The sequence below is a fragment of the Ciconia boyciana genome, chromosome 3, assembly GCF_034638445.1.
Source record: "Ciconia boyciana chromosome 3, ASM3463844v1, whole genome shotgun sequence".
Taxonomy (NCBI): Eukaryota; Metazoa; Chordata; class Aves; order Ciconiiformes; family Ciconiidae; genus Ciconia; species Ciconia boyciana.
Genome location: NC_132936.1, coordinates 23775375 through 23792209, shown reverse-complemented (window position 1 = coordinate 23792209; position 16835 = coordinate 23775375). Strand labels below are relative to the sequence as shown.

Below are 16835 nucleotides of genomic sequence, written 5' to 3'. Positions count from 1 at the left end.
AGGAACCTGATCTGAACAAGCCAGCGCTGCAAACACTCAATCATGTATTGTATGACAGATATGTGAGTAATCTCACTGAAGCCCATTCTATTTGAACATTTCATGATAAGCATATATTGAAATCTTTGCCTAGCAGAACATCACTTCACCCATGGAAGAGTTCTGTTGTTCATTTTGGATAGAGGAGAATCAAAGACATAATTATCTTAAGTGACTGAATTGTATACATGTCTTTTGGTACCAGTTTAAGCTTGCATCTTGACCGGTATTGTAAAGAGCAAAATTAATGTCCCAAGTGCCACACAGTGACTGTGATTAACCATAATTTGCATTCTTTATTGAAAGTCAATAGTCTACATGCTACCAGCTGTGAAATTGTGCAATAAGCAATAATTAAACAATGAAAGAGAGTAAACAGAACTAGTTAGGTGTGATTTGGAGCAGTGAGTGGCAAAGGTGACTTTTAAAGTTTTATTAGCACAAAGCAAGAAAAACAAAATACAACCATGTGACCTATGCTTCAATGAGTAAACAGTGAACATTTGTAAAAGTCTACTAAAGATAAAGTCGCACTATAAAACAACAGTATCACTACTAAACAGAGACTATCCACTGGACTTACAGGATCAGAGGCTTCAAAGCCAAAAGGACTGTGTGTGGAACAAAGAAGGAACCATCTCTGAATATGTATCTAACTGCAGTTCACTACCTTTACTGATGGGACATTTGTTCTCAGAGGATCGTTTGGTTGGGGTTTTTTTCCAGGGGGTTGAGGAGGGTGGAAATGGAGGTTTACTGTAGGTTTGTGCAACCTGCCATTGCATACAGGAACCTCTGGAAGGCATTTGGCTTTTTGCTATTTGCAAGTCCCACCTTATTAGATATATTCAAAATGAGATTGTTGCAGATGTGTACAGTATCACAGCACAGCTACTTCCCTAAAGCAAATTCCTAAAAGCTCAGTTTCCCTTTGGACATTACCCATTAGTTATGTGTGGGAATACCTCAACTACAGCTCATGTATTCCATCTTGTTTGTCAAATGTAGCGTGAAGCTTTACTTCTTACTGGATTTTGCCTTGCCCTCAGGTTTGAGGACTTCTTCTGATGGTGGTATTGGCCTGGGTTTAGCAAGCTGGCCTGGCTTAATTTCAGGCATTTTTTCGCCATGTCTGTACACACTTACAGTGACATCCACTGTTTCCCCGCCATACTTGTTCTTGACATGGATGCTATATTTGCCTGAGTCTTCTGAGGTCACTCCCTTGATTGTTAAACTGGCATATTTCCCTTGTTCCAGTGAAAACACATAGTGCTCATTAAATTCAAAGGCCTTGTCATTCTTGAACCAAACCACTTCGGGGTCAGGATTTCCAAATACAGTACAGGTCAAATTCAGCGTCTGAGGGAGGAAAAAGAAGTAATTTTAAGGATCAGTCAGATTTGTTTAACCAGAATATTCTCGGTATTGGTTTCAGGCACTTCTTATTCCAAGTTAATATAAGTAAGACAGGTATGTTCTTGAGGAATGAAAAGTAGAGTTCCTAATTTTTTTTTTTTCTTTGGTTCAGTCATTCCACCATCTTACCAGTGACTGTGATGCAGTAATAGCCTCAGGTTAACAGTGTCTGAAGATGGTGAGCTGGACTATCATTGCAGTCCTGCCTGCAGGAAACTCCTGACAACCCATTAGTCTGACATGAGGTTCAGGCAATGATAGGTTTAAAAACATCCTTGAAGTTTCCCTGTACACAGCAGGGAGGAGAACTGAGCAAATCTTTTCTGACCAACGTCTCCTGAGGTTATTGCTTGAGATTATTTAAAAAAAAATAACTTAAAAATAGACTACATAACATGAGTCATTGGACATTGATTCCAGGTGCTGCTGACTAGTAAAATGGAAATATTTCACAAAGAATAAGTAATACATAAATGTTGTAAAAGTGTTACACGCATGTATACCATATTCAGAGAACAGCTGAAATGACCTAGTAGGCCATCCAGGCAGTTCAAGTATTTTCCAAGGACTAAACTGAGATTGAAGAAGCCTATAAAATTTATGTGGTTGTTCTTCCAAATTTTTCTATAGTTACTGCTGAACCCCATTTTGACCACCATATGGTTATGTATGTAAACTTTATGTATTTAGGTAAGTGATGACAGAATAAATGAAAGAATCATTTGAGAAGTTGCATTGATTAGTGCCTACTTTGTCCACCTTTGGTTGAAACTCATTCTGCCCAAAATTCTGCCCTAGATAATTAAAAGTCACCTTAACAATTTCACATATGCACCATTGTGTTAGGGGGAAAGAAAGAAAGAGAGAAAGAAAGAGAGAAAGAAAGAAAAAAAGAAAGAAAGAAAGAAAGAGAAAAACAATGAACAATCCAAAACTGATAGTATCCACCAGAATGCTTCCTTATATTCCCTCCCCTCCACATTCCCCTTCAGGTTTTGCCAAATCCTGACCCAGAGGGAGCAGAGAAAGTCCATCTGTGTGCACACGTGCATGTTTTTGTGCAATATTTTTCTTGAATGATGATGACTGAATAGGTGTGATATAACTCAGAGAAAAAAAATAAAACAGGAAGAAATTTTAAGTGATCAAAAGTGCCATATGTTCACAAATAGAAGCAGTCTTGCATACTACATGCCTCCAAAGTCAGAGGGGAATGTTGAAGGAAGATTTACATGCTCTGGGTACAACCTAGTGACAACCTAAGTGTGTGAGTACTCTTAAAGAAGTGATATCAGGTAGGATGTAAGGGTAACTAATAGCCTATAGGGACTAGCCTCACTGTAAAATATTTAAAGGAGTAATGATCCAAACACAAAAATAAAATTTGGGGAAATCAAACTAATGACTAATAGCATGAGTTTAAATCTTACTGTCCTTTCTGTAACTCAGGCAACATTTCATTACTATTGCCCTCAAAAGTGACCTCATTTAAGAGCAATTAATAATTAATTCATAATTAATCAACTCATAATAAGTTAATATTAAAAACTTACCAGAGAACAGATATATTCCACAGTCATTTTAGATCATTTGGGCCTGTTCTAATTTATTAAATTATAGATGTGACCTAAAATCATTTATACGCTCTTAAGAAGCACTAGTAAAGCTTTGCCTTGTGCCTGTATGTTTGTGTAGTTATACCATTCCATTGCATGAGGAAAACTCTCAGCTCTTTTCTTTTTTTTTGTATAGTTACTTCTCACACTTGTACTTACACAACTCTTGCATGGTACCTGTTCATATTTAATTTAGAGGTGATTTTAAAGTTTTGCTTCCTTGTGATCCATTTTGTTTTGCCTGATTTCAGGAATCAGAGATTTTCTCTTCACACATTCAGTTATTTAATCCTCACACAATTAGTTCTCCTTTGAAGCCTTTTACTTCTGGAAATGCACTATGTAGCATTAAGGTTGTAGTTTTTAGGGCATGATTGTACGAGGAAACTGCAGCTAGTCTGTGGATACAGTCAGGGGTGACTTCACGGACCTGTTTCCTTACCGTTAGACTGTTTTAAGATGTTGGTCGTAGAGTGGCTCACAGCTAACCTCCTAAAAGGCTAGCTGTGAGGTGCCTCTGTCTACCACAATAAGAAGGCATCTCATGTGAACATCCATTAGAGACAAAGGAAGGAATGGGCCAAGAGGACAATCATCTCTGTCTGGTCCAGACTTGAGCAGCTTTCAGCATCCACTGCAAGGACCACATGTTCCCCCATCTTTCTAAAGAGACTGCTCCTGGATATCCAGAAAATGGCCACGTACACAGAAAGTTGGAAGAGTTGTGTGCAACCTCTTACTCCGGTGATAAGAAAAACAGTTTCCACACAGAGCAACACAGCTGTAGTCTCTGAAGATGCATTTCATACAAGAGACATAAACAGCCCGATCAACATGCTCTTGATAGCCAGCAGATGGTAAGAGTCACATTGGCTCATGAGCTGATCTGCTAAAGTCCGTCTAGCTCTTTTAGAGGTCAAAAGCAACTGCTTAAGAAAGCACACAAAAATACAGAGGATGAATAGTGTGATCCTATTCCCAGTATACCTTCCTGCTTTCCATAATTTGGTGGCTTTTAAACTGGTTATAAGCACAAGTTGTATTGAGAACATTGTATTTAATGGCCCCTGCTGGACTTCCTTTCATGATACTGCCTATTTTCTTTTCTGGACCCAAATCTATTTTTGCCTAAGGTACTAAGGCACAAATTAATTATGAACCACTTGAAAAAAATACTTCCTTTTGATTCTTTAAAGCCTGTAATGACCATGTAATTAGGCATTCCCTAGTTCTTGTGCTATGAAAAGTGCTGGATAATCATTTCCAAGTACCTCCTCTGCACCGTGCACAATATTGCAGATTTTTTTTTTTTTTACCCTGTTCTGTTTCAGTAATCTTTCTTCCCAGATTGAAGACCTAGTTTCTCCCCACAGGGAAGGACAAGGCACCCAACAGAGGAAGATTTGCTTCAGGAGAAAGAGACAAGAACTTGCTGTCTGTGTGGGAAGGATAAAAGAGTTTGTCTTTACTGGACTGAAGGCATGGGTGTCTGGAGTCTGGAACTCACCCCCAGCATGGAAAGACTGAGTTCCAGTACTTCCTCGCACCTGTAAGGACTAACAGCAGCTCAGACTAATATTCTCCTTCTGTCTTAGTATCCAGAGAGTTTGGGCTGAGGTTGCATGAGATCCCACTTCACCACAACAAAAATCCCAGTGAGGAACACCGGTCTGTCTGAATCATTAAATTTCATCTCCACCAGTCAAGCTGACCTAGGAAGGGACTTTGCGAAGATTTACCAATTTTGACTTTGTATCTGGGCATTTAGTTATTACTGATGTCAAAAAATATGTGTATTCACTGGCCTTCAATTTATCATAATTATATATTGTAATGGGGCTATCTGCCAACATACAGGAAGAGGGGAGAGTTTAGCCCGTTGGCCCAGGTAGGTTCTTTACCCTCCTTTACTCTTACCAGCCATAACAGTCTATGTCTGGCATGCTGGAGAATGGGACCTCATTTTTGTTTCTGTTATATTGGCTCTCAGAGAGCGGCTGCTTCCTCCTGCCTCTTCAGTTTCTTCTACAGGGCAGCAGTGGACTCTCCCCTTGAACTACTCTGCTCAGTATGCAGAGCTGAAAGCCAGCCCAGATTGGAGTATGCAGTTAACTCAGAGCCTCTACATAATCAGCACAAGACCAGCTCCTCTTAAGGCTGACCTTGCTTGCCTAAGACCTGAATCAGGCTGTGCCTCCTCTGACTGTATAGTCAGCTTACGGTACCTGTGCTTACTTAGAGTTTGCATGTGTCTCAATTAAATGACTACCATTAGGTGGTTTAAATTATCCTCCTTCTGCTTTCAGCTTCTACCAAATCATCTCCATTCCCTCCCCTTTTGCCATTAAAGAAAACCTCTCACCAGTCAGCATGACTCATTGACAAAAACTGTCCTTACCTTCCCATCCATTATAGTAACGACATCAGGCAAACCACCAATGACTTTACCACGATCTAGGAGTTAAAGAAAAATATGTGGACCATGTGAAGTTTAGACCTCAAAATTACTCATTTCTTAATGATTTTATAACTTGGTGCCCTATTAGTCACAGCTTTTGTTTGGACTTATCTTTAAAAAAACTGTAGTCCCTGGTTAATTAAACATAAAATAATACAATTTTTGTGATATTTTGTGTTATTTTTTAATGTATTTCATGGTCCCCTCAGATTTTTTTAGCAGAGATTGTGCTATAGCATTCTAGACTGATACACATAACAACCTTGAAGCTACTGCTGAGCTTGACAGTTTGTGCTTTTGGCACAGAGCAAAGCAAGGAGGACGCTTTTAGCATCTTGGTAGTATCTAAGAGCTAAGGAAAATTTGTTCTGCTACTGTCTTTGTGGGCAGAAGCATCTTGTCATTACCAGGGGAATTGATACCAAAGTACCAGAATTCCTACAGCCCCTAACAGTAACAAGCTTCCCCACTGTCTCTGTCTCAGCAAGCACTGCCCAACAGGCATTAGCAGGTAGTTTTTTTACTTAGTAGGTAGATCCCAATATTCAGTATCATCAGCAGCTTTCAGAGTCAACACCTCCTCGTATGACACCCAAAAGCTCACACCTCACAAAACCTCTGCAGACACAAGAAGATACAGTGGAGGCTTGCAAAATGTGTAAAACTTTTAGTGGGTTTCCATTGTAACTAAAACCAAATAAATCCACAAATTACTATTATTATTGCAGTATTATATGCTAACGGGATTTCTGCAGCCACAGAACTCTGAAAGCTATGGCAGCATATCATGATGGATGCCTTAAAGAGAACACTAGACTACATTGTAGAACACCTTTGATAAAATGTAAAATAAACTTACTCTTCTCAGCAAAAGCAGCTGCCCTAAAATTGTTGCGGAAGAGAGGAAAAGAAATATATAATGTTATTACTGAAATTATTAATAAAATATTTTTTTCTGTAAGTAAAGACACTGTTATTACAGCATTAAAATGCAAACAATATAGCACTTACTTGAGTCGCTGGACCTCTGCATATGCATCATCAAAAGCTGTAACAAAACAATTGAGAGAGTTATTGTCCATGAACATAACTTGCACTTGGGGCTCAGTATAAACATTTAAACACATACCCATGTTAAAGCTCTTTTAAAACCCATACAGGGTTACACAGTAGCAAAATGGGTAACCAAACCCCTGAAACCCAATGCCACTGGTGGTGAAAACAGATACAAGACTAAAAGGATCATAGCAGTTACGCAACTAAACTACAACTGGTTCCGACCAAAGGCTTTCTGTTTTTACTGTCATTCCTCTGATTATTGCCAGTAAATTCTGTTTAATCCATGAAAAGTCGCCATACAAGTATGGTCTTATAAATATACCTTGCCCAGACAGATCAAGTGTGCGTTTGTAGGATTCCTTGTCACCAAAGATTTCAAAGGTGTAGTTCCCCTTATCCTTTTCAGTGGGTTCACCTATCTGCAGCCAGGCAACATCCTCTGCACCTCCAATCTTCATCTTTTCACTAGAAGCAATCTTAGATTCCCTGGAAAAAATTAATAGAAATTAGTTTGAACATTCTTTTCATGTATAGTCTCCATAGGAGATCATCTGTAAAAAGTTACAAAGGATAAACATACTATTCCTAAACTACAGATAAATTGCAACTAATGGCAGCAATTTCCCAGAAGATTCTTTTCTTCCTAGTGGGGGTATGAAACACTTTGGAACCAATAGCTTGAGCTTTCATTCCAAAGATTAATTTGTTCACCTTCTTCTCAATCTCCTTCTCTCCACATACACAATCATCTGTGTTTATATCTATATGCACATACATACCTGTATGTGAAAATGGTGCATGACTTAGAGTTCTGTACAATTCATACACACTAACATCAGAATAGTAAACTAGAGGCAAATAACCGTTTCTGATGAGGAAAAAAATCTTTACTTTTCATTAACTTAACTTCAAAAATCTATTAAGAAACAATAAAAGATTTGCATAGGATTTATTATTCTTGCATCAAGTCAAAATACACCTTTGGTTTTTTTTAAGAACAAGACAAGAAGCAAATTTCCTAACTGCAGATAATTAATAAAAAGGTCTTTAAAAAACAATGGCATTATATTGACTTATCATCACTTCCTAAGCTAAGAAGATAAGAAATACCCTACTGATTCAGATCAGGGGTTCTTCTGGTCCATAATCTATCATGAAGAGTGGAAATAGAAGAAGCTATTTAATGAGAGCATGCAAACCAGACTACTTTCAATGGTTTGAAGAGTAGTTTCCTCTTTTACTCATTAACTAAAGAAATATTTCTTTTCATCCTTCCTCCCCAAGCATCTTTAGCTGGAATTTTTAATAGATGAAATCAGCATTAGCTTCTCTTTGATCAGTTATTTTATGTGCCCAGACAGGCCTGATTTGGATTCATAGCTAGAGAGTTTGATGGGGAAAAGGAATTTTTACTATTCCCCTTTCTGTAAGACGACTGCATTGAGTTCAGTGTACCTGGATAGAAACTACTATATATTAGAAAATACTACATATAATATTCCCCACTGCACCATGAGTGGATGATGCATGTTGGCTTTAGGACTTGTATTATGTTCCCTGCTATGCAGTATAGTGGATAATTCAAAGCTAGCTAGAAATTTATATGGTATGTTTCATGATATGCAGACAACGGTAAAAAGCCATGGTTGTCTAGCCTTTCATTTTTTCCAAGAAAAAATTTGCTAGAACCCCACTTAAAAGAGCAGGGAGGTTTGGAGAGGCTGGGGGAGGTTGGTTGGTTTGTTGGTTGGCTTTAGTCCTTGTTTTAGCTTTAATAACTCTGGCTTACAATCATTATTTTCATGGAAAAATTGAAATTTTATTTGTTCAAAATCTGTGTTCAATGATCTTCAAGACAATCAATGTGTAAGACATTATAAAATCTGAAATATTGGGGGGGAGGTGTTTGTGTGTAAATATAAATATGCACATTGATATTTCCATATTAGCTATGTAGCATTCTCTAGTTTCATATTTCTATGAACTGGATGGTGGAATGGACTAAGTCATTTTTAAAACTCAAGCAGATACAGTAAAAGTCAGAGGCAAAAAATATTTTTCTTTTCCTTTCCATCATATTAGTATCACTTTTACTAAAAGAAGGAGCAGAACTTACTAAATACAAACCTTGAGTTATGAGTTGTGCTGGTTTTGGCTGGGATAGAGTTAATTTTCTTCACAGTAGTTAGTATGGGGCTAAGTTTTAGATTTGTGCTGAAACAGTGTTGATAACACAGGGATGTTTTCGTTATTGCTGAGCAGTGCTTACACAGAGTCAAGGCCTTTTCTGCTTCTCACCCCACCCACCAGCGAGTAGGCTGGGGGTGCACAAGGAGTTGGGAGGGGACATGGCTGGGACAGCTGACCCCAGCTGACCAACGGGCTATTCCATACCATATGTCATGGTCAGCATATAAAGCTGGGGAAGAAGAAGGAAGGGGGGGACATTTGGAGTGATGGCGTTTGTCTTCCCAAGTAACCATTATGCGTGATGGGAGCCCTGCTTTCCTGGAGATGGCTGAACGCCTGCCTGCCGATGGGAAGCAGTTGAATGAATTCCTTGCTTTGCTCTGCTTGTGTGTGTGGCTTTTGCTTTACCTATTAAACTGTCTTTATCTCAACCCACGAGTTTTCTCCCTCTTACCCTTCTGATTCTCTTCCCCATCCCACTGGGCGTGAGTGAGCAAGCGGTTGTGTGGTGCTTAGTTGCTGGCTGGGGTTAAACTACGACAGCTGCACACCTTTGCAGAAGTGTTCTCAAGCTTCTTGAACCTGATGATCGCTGACACTTTTCTTGTGTTCTTGTCTTCATGGAAATCAAGGGCTGGACATCATTGCAAAACTAGGACAACATGCTGATAAACCAGACTCTTCCTGTCCAAGTCAGACCAGTTCACTGTGTGTCATCTTTGTAGGTCATCAAGGAACATGAAAGTTGAAACTACCTGAAGAGTTTTAAAATCCTTCCAAACCTTACCTGCAGTTTCAAATAAACCTGACATAGCAAAGCATTTGAACACACATTTAACTGTAAATACATAGATGAATAGAGTGCCTCCAAAGTCAAAGATTAATGTAACGAGGGTGGAAAACTATTGGAAACTTTAAAGCTCATTTATGGTCCTATTCTCAGCTCTGAGGGCTATTCTCAAAGTATTCTGTGCCCCACTGAATATCTTTTCAAAGAAGAGGAAGAGAATTAAAATATTTTGGGTTACTTAAGACTGTATCAGTATGAAAAAAAAAAATTCCTTTCTTAATACAGGTTTTTATTAAACTGTGAAAGCAGATCCTTGGTATTCACCTAGTACTGGAGAGATATTTCATCCATTTAAAAAAAGCGCAACCCTGAATACAAAACTATGCTTGAATATTTTGCTGTCTTTGAACCAACCAGATAGTATAGTGGCAGAGAAACAGTCTTGTGTTGAACAAGAGGCTGGATTACTGTAAATTCTTTTTTCCTGGCTGTTACAGCCCTCCTGATAGGTGTTGGACAAGTCTGCTAATATTTCTTTTACTGTATATACTATCTATGTGAAAAGAGAATATGAAGTGCTGGAAAGAGAAATTCATTAATGTGGTCCAGCTACTAAATGAGTGCCACAGAACAGTAAATACTAAATCATAAAGACAGAATCTTTTCTCAAATAAAATTGAAAAAATATTCTCAACTACCTGTGAGACCAGTTGACTTTCATTTCTTCATTGTAGTACTTCAAGAAACACTGGAGCCTTATTCCTTCCTCAGTGCAAAGGATCTTGAGTGGAGAGGCTGACTTACCTACATAAAATAGAATATATGCAGATCAAACAGGATAGTGGAATGAAGAGAAAACAGTCAAATGGACTACTTCTACTATCAGGACAAAAAGAATTCAAGATCTGGGCCATGATTTTCAGCTACCACAAAGAGACAATTGTTCATGGCTCTCAGAGGAGATCTGCTGATTTATATCAGGTGAAAGTTCAGTATGAGTTTATGGTTTTATTGTCACATACAAGCATTATGACTAGCAAGATCCATTGTGAAATAATAAGCTAGTCATGTAGTTGCTGTGAAACAGTAGTGTCATAATTCTAATTGCATGAAAAATTTGTTCTTGTGCAACCCCTGTTCTTTCAGTGGAATGACTCCCAACTTCTCACTGGGAGCAGGATCAGCATCTCGTTCTCTCTGTATCAAGGTTCACTTACTAATGGAAAATAGGAAGAAAATTATTGCTACAACGTTCTCACAGTATCTAAACCAAAGAAGCCAGGTGGAATAATACTTTGTTCCCTTTTAATAGTGTCAATTAGCAAGGTCAACTGCCTATTCAGAAACTTAATAACATGTCCATAATAATATAAGCATCATGACTCTCAGAGATTTCCCACTTACAATAAAAATTGTCTGCCTCAGGCTCAGATGACTTTAACATAAAAAACCTACATGAAGAGCCAAGACAGCATTTACTTACCACTGACTCCACTCAATGCCAGCATTATATCATCATACACTGAAGAGAAAAAAAAAAAAAAAAGAAAAGAAAATGTACCATCAAAGTTCAATCAGAATATAGCTTTGTTATGTTCAGTTTAATTAAAACAATATGGGAAATCTTCACATCCTTAGGCAAAGAAAACCATTAAAATTGCAACAGGTGTATGGGACAAATTGGAAACTGTCTGTGTACAGCATGTGAATTCTGTGCTGTGTCACTCAGTATCTCCTCTGTGTGTGGAGTCAGCTGTCTGCTGTCAAATGTTTGTCTTTGTATCCCTCAGGCCAGAAACAATAAAAGGTCATTAAAACTGGATAGTTCACATTCAAAGGAGAGTGCAGGGGAAAGAGAAATTATTGCATTCTAGGTGAAAACAGTTTTCACCTGCTCCCTGTAGGATGGCATTTGACAAATGTAAACCCCTTCAACAGCAAGTGAAAGAAACCAGGTATCATATTGAGCTTTTGAAATATCACAGAGCTGATGGGTTTGCAGAAGGGGAGAACCCTGGAGAGAGGGGCAGAAGAGTGGGGAACTCTTTCATAGCAGAAGAATCCTATTTAGTGTCACTGTGTAAGATGGAAACAGAGAGAAAGAAAGAAGCACCATAATCTGAAGAATGCATATTCAAGATTGAAGAATGCATATTCAAGGCTGAAGAATTTTTATGAATAGGGAAGGCAGCGAAATACATGAAGTTCAGAAAATACTACTTGTATATTTGGTCTGCATTGATCTGTATCTGCACAGGTTTTGTCTCTGCTAAAATAAATTGTGATTCAATTCCATAACCCTCTGCAAACTCCAGTATGCTTCTACTGGCATGTTGACACGAGGACATGAATTGCATACTATGTATACATTACATTACAGATGTCTGGGGAAGTGGGGTTATATGACCTATACTGTCTAAATGAGATTTTTTTCTGAAAGAATAATGGGCAGAATTTATGCAGAGGAAAAATGCCTGAGAGACTATCAAGTGATGATACACAGAAGAAGGTAAACCTTAAGAACTCAGTCTGATATTCATCTTTTCCTCTTATTTCAGGTACTTCCCCAACCTGCTGAAAAAAGATGTTAAGATCTTTGGTAAACTGAGTTCATTTTTGAACATGTCTTTCTCCCTCTCTTAGAACCCAGCAAAAAATATTCATTATTTGGGTCAAATGTCTACCTGCAGGTGGGATGAATCCAGGTTCAGTTTGGCCTAGTTGGTGGGACCTAAGCAAAGAAGCCCAGGGAAGCTCTCTCTACCAAAGTTGAGTAAAAATCATTTATGTTGCCAACAGATCAGTCTTTGCTATAGACTCAGAAGTAAATGAACATTTTTTTTACTGAACAAATTTAAATATACATAGAATTACAGTAGTTCACTGTGATATCTGATAACATATGAAACCTTATTTAAATGCCTATCATTGGTGTATTTTAGACTAGATTCTCTTACCCTTATTTGCATTTATCTTCATTTGAATGCCAATGCACACTGAGCTTGAACTAACCTGCCCCATACAATATGCAGTCTTCCAGGGCCCCATTCATGCTAAACTTCTCTCTTTATCCTTTATATTTCAAGGCTAACTCCACCATTTAGGAGACCCACTGTTTGGTTCAACAATACATTTCTTGTGGTTTTGCTGGTTGACATTTTTATAGCCTCCTGGATCCACAGAATTAGACACTGTGAATTCTCTAGGCATTTCACTGTACATTTCCAGCACAGCACAGTCTTGCCATACCTGAAGTATAGTCTCTGGAAGCTGGAAGAACCCCTGACCATAAGATGAAGAACTACTGTACCTTTTGTTCATTCCAGTGGTCAGGATACCCCCCTTGAAAATCCATAGACTAAGGGAATGATATCTGTGTATATATCAAAGGACAGGAAGGGAGGAAGTGGTTAATGAGGCAATACTGGATAGTGTGGGACCTGAGCATGACATAAATGGTATGGAATAAGGGGTGGAGATTGTACTGGTTTTGGCTGGGATGATAGAGATAATTTTCTTCATAGCAGCTGTTTTGGATTTGTGACTAAAACAGTGTTGATAACACAGGGATGTTTTAGCTATTGCTGAGCAGTGCTTACACAGCGTCAAGGCCTTTTCTGCTTCTCACACCACCCCACCAGCGAGTAGGCTGGGGGTGCACAAGAAGCTGGGAGGGGACACAGCTGGGACAGCTGACCCCAACTGACCAAAGGGATATCCCACACCATATGGTGTCATGCTCAGTATATAAATCTGGGGGAAGAAGAAGGAAGGGGGGGGACGTTTGGAGCGATGGCATTTGTCTTCCCAAGTAACCATTACGCGTGATGGAGCCCTGCTTTCCTGGAGATGGCTGAACACCTGCCTGCGGATGGGAAGCAGTGAATGAATTCCTTGGTTTGCTTTGCCTGCATGCACAGCTTTTGCTTTACCTATTAAAACGCATGAGTTTTCTCACTTTTACTCTTCCAGTTCTCTCCCCCATCCCACTGAGGGGGAGTGAGCGAGCAGCTGTGTGGGGCTTAGCTGTCTACTGGAGTTAACCCACAAAACAGCTTTACAATTTTACAATCAAAATAACTCTCAGTCCCCACTGACAGTCCCACATCAACATATTCAGCACTTCAGTGCTTTAGGGTTATTTGTAGACATTAAAGCTTAACAAATTTGAGAGAAAGCAAGTGCTCTACAAAAGTTACCACATAAAAGGGGGTGTCTGTCTGATTAGAAACTTACTTCATTTCTTGCCTGTCAGAGTGCTAGAAATTAATAATTACAATGCCCAGTGTTGCCCCTCCTAAACTGGAGATCTGCAGTTCAGGCCTCTATAACATAACAAGAGAATTGAAATGCAAAGGACCTCAAAAATGTTTGCTAACTTGACATATGCAACGGTAGATCTTTGACACCTGTTGAGAACATGTGGAGATCATTATTTCAATATAGTAAACTGAATGTTACCTTTTCCTGATAATTGAAGAGTAGATACATCATGACCTCTATCATCTGATAGTGTTGCCTTATAAAGTCCTTCATCTTTGCGAGACAGCTACAAGGAAAACACAAGATGTTTACTGACAAACTTGATAATAGTACAACATTTGGTTAACCCCGCATGATTTTCTAAATCAAACAACATACAGTGTAACGCATTCTGGTTAAATAATCTTACCAGAGAGGAGATGGAAACTATGAATGGCTTGTGCATGCTTTTTTATGGAGCTGTAGTTAGTCCTTAAGCCTAAAACATATTCTGATTTCAGTTCAATTGCCTTGAGAAACTGTGTTTTTTCTCTTGTTTCAAAAAGACAAACAGGATTGATCCTGGTCACTAGAAATTACAAATCGTGTAGTAAGATGTAGCAGAGGGTAACTTCAACCCACACAAACTTTAGATGTGCAATTTTTCTTCAACCAAAACAATTACTTTTTTGAATCAATCTATGTAAAGCATAACAACAGATCTGTATCCTTTAACTGTCCAAATATCAATTCAGTAGCTTTCACTCAAGCAGCAACTGTAGTCAAATTATATCTATGCTAAGTAAATAATGAATTCATTACCCTTGGAGAGCTTACATTCTAAAATCTAACACAGTGATACTGCATTAAAGGCAGTAGGGGGTTTTGTTTTGGGTGGTTTTGTTTTAATTTATTTTAAAACCTGAAGGAAAATATATAAATAATTATACATAGATTGGAGGTTATTTAATTGAGTCTTAGAATTATACAAGTCCACAAGCAAGTAATTCATAGTAGAAGCATCATATATTTGAATGGCAAGTAACAAGAGCAATTCAAGACAAGCAGAAACCACCCTCCCCCAAAAAAGTTTACTCAAGAAAAATGAAGCCACTGGAAAGTCAGTATCCTCTTGCAAGTGAAATGAAGGAAGGAAATTAGGAGAATATTAAACCAATAAATAAAATAAATAAATCAATTAAATGGAATGCACATTATGCTGAAAGCAGAAAAACTCAATCCGGGGAGGCTTTGGCACTTGACAAAGGCAGCAACTATGCAACCTAAGGCTACAGACACAAGTTAGGTTATCCTGTTTGCATAAAGATAAATCTTAAGAAGCCATATACCTCAAACCTATTCATTTTAGGCAATAAAACTGAAACACTATCAGAAATGAGGTGCTTGAACAAATTGAAAAATTAAAGAGCAATAAGAAAGAACAAGACAGAGTTCACCTAAGGACGCTGAAGCAACTTAAGCATGAACTGTCTGAGCTGATAACAAAAATAGATACTCTTTTACTAGCACTAGTTACTCACCAGCTAATTGAAGGGTAGCAAATATGCTTTTTCTTAAAACGGTTCACAGAAATCATGATAGCTGGTTTAGTGCACTGCCTGGCAAATCTATAGCGTGTCAAGCAGAAGCTGTCATTTCTAATCAGTAGGTAATACTGTACCCTGGGAATACTGAGGTGACATTCTCCCTTCTGCAGATCAGGCACCTCATCGACATCAATCCCAGAACCATCCTTATACCACTTGAAAACAGTCTCCTTCTTTGTGTTCGCAACCTGTACAACAGAAAAGGCACATAAGCCTGGCTATGTCCTGAAGAAAGGTATCGCACTGTAGGTAGTCACACAGGTACTTCCAACATAAGAAGCCAATTTTTTTATAACACATGTCAAATAAAGCTAAGTAAAAAAAACAATTTCAAACAAGTCCTACTAAGCAAATCTTAGCCCTGCAGTATTTATTTGCAGCACAGAACTTGTCAGAAGTATACAGCTTACAGCTTCAGAGCCCTGTCAAATCCTTAAAGGCAATCTCTTCCCTTAAAGGGTTTTGCACCCTTGCTATGTGGCTGTAGTTTGTCTAGAGATATCTGTGAGAAGTATCTTTGAAATTAGAGCTGCTGAACTCTCTTTTATCTTTTTGTGTTTGCCATGTGTCTCCAGAGAGCTGTAACACAGAACTTAGGCCCTATCTTAGAGAGTCTTCAGCCAATTTGCAGATTTATCCCAGCTACCTAAGCAACGTCTTTCAGGGCTAAACTGCAGAGAGCAACTGAAATTACTATTCTGAAAGCATTTGAGACTTCAAAATTGCAAGCTGCACCAGAAATCCTTTTTGCTACTACATTCTGTCCTATGGGAAGTAAAAAGATTTGAGGAATCCTACAAATTGAAGTCTCTCCCAACACAAAGGGGCTTAACAATGTAGTGCAGATGCAGAGAAGTTGCTTGAAAGCCAGAATTTTGCTGTAGTAGCAGCAGCTCATCTAAGCAATGCATAAATAGACTACAGCGATACCTCAAGTACTGCTATAATTTTGAAATATAAATTGTGTATTGGTGATGCTTAAAATATCACTGGATGAATGACCTCAAACTGTGAATTCAAAGAAGCTAAAAGCCCAGCTCTCTTTAGAAACCCTGGCAATATATTTTATTTTTCTCCCTTTCAGAAACTCTATGGTTTAGTTGACATCACTATCCCCACACCCTTCTAAAAATCACAGAAGTGCATGGTATTTCCATGCATAGCCTGAATTCCCGTGGCTTTGGTAGAAGGACAGAGCTGGCAGGACATTTCTCAGTCCTGAGGCAGTTGCTTTTAAAAGCCTCCTTAAAAAAGAACTGAACAAATGGATAGAGGGTAGCCCAGAAGTTAATACAGATCTGCAATAGTTTTCAAGTGGCTTGCTTGGAGGAAAAAACATGCACCAGTTTCTAACCCTTTCACATTAGAGAAGTCATTCCATAGATGAACAGCTCTATGAAAGTTCTCTATAGAGG

At 38.5% G+C, this 16835-nt stretch overlaps 1 protein-coding gene across 1 annotated transcript in view; it reads right to left on the bottom strand.

Moving 5' to 3' along the window:
• Positions 1-1056: 1056 nt before the first annotated feature.
• The window catches only part of MYOM2 (myomesin 2), a 73286-nt gene continuing 57507 nt past the window's right edge, over positions 1057-16835 (bottom strand). The window contains exons 29-37 of the mRNA XM_072855763.1: positions 15495-15608; positions 14033-14120; positions 11055-11093; positions 10270-10375; positions 6914-7077; positions 6544-6580; positions 6392-6414; positions 5473-5528; positions 1057-1401 (exon numbers count right to left, since the gene is read on the bottom strand). Coding sequence (XP_072711864.1) covers positions 1057-1401; positions 5473-5528; positions 6392-6414; positions 6544-6580; positions 6914-7077; positions 10270-10375; positions 11055-11093; positions 14033-14120; positions 15495-15608 — 972 coding nt within the window. The remainder of the gene's footprint in view (positions 1402-5472; positions 5529-6391; positions 6415-6543; positions 6581-6913; positions 7078-10269; positions 10376-11054; positions 11094-14032; positions 14121-15494; positions 15609-16835) is intronic.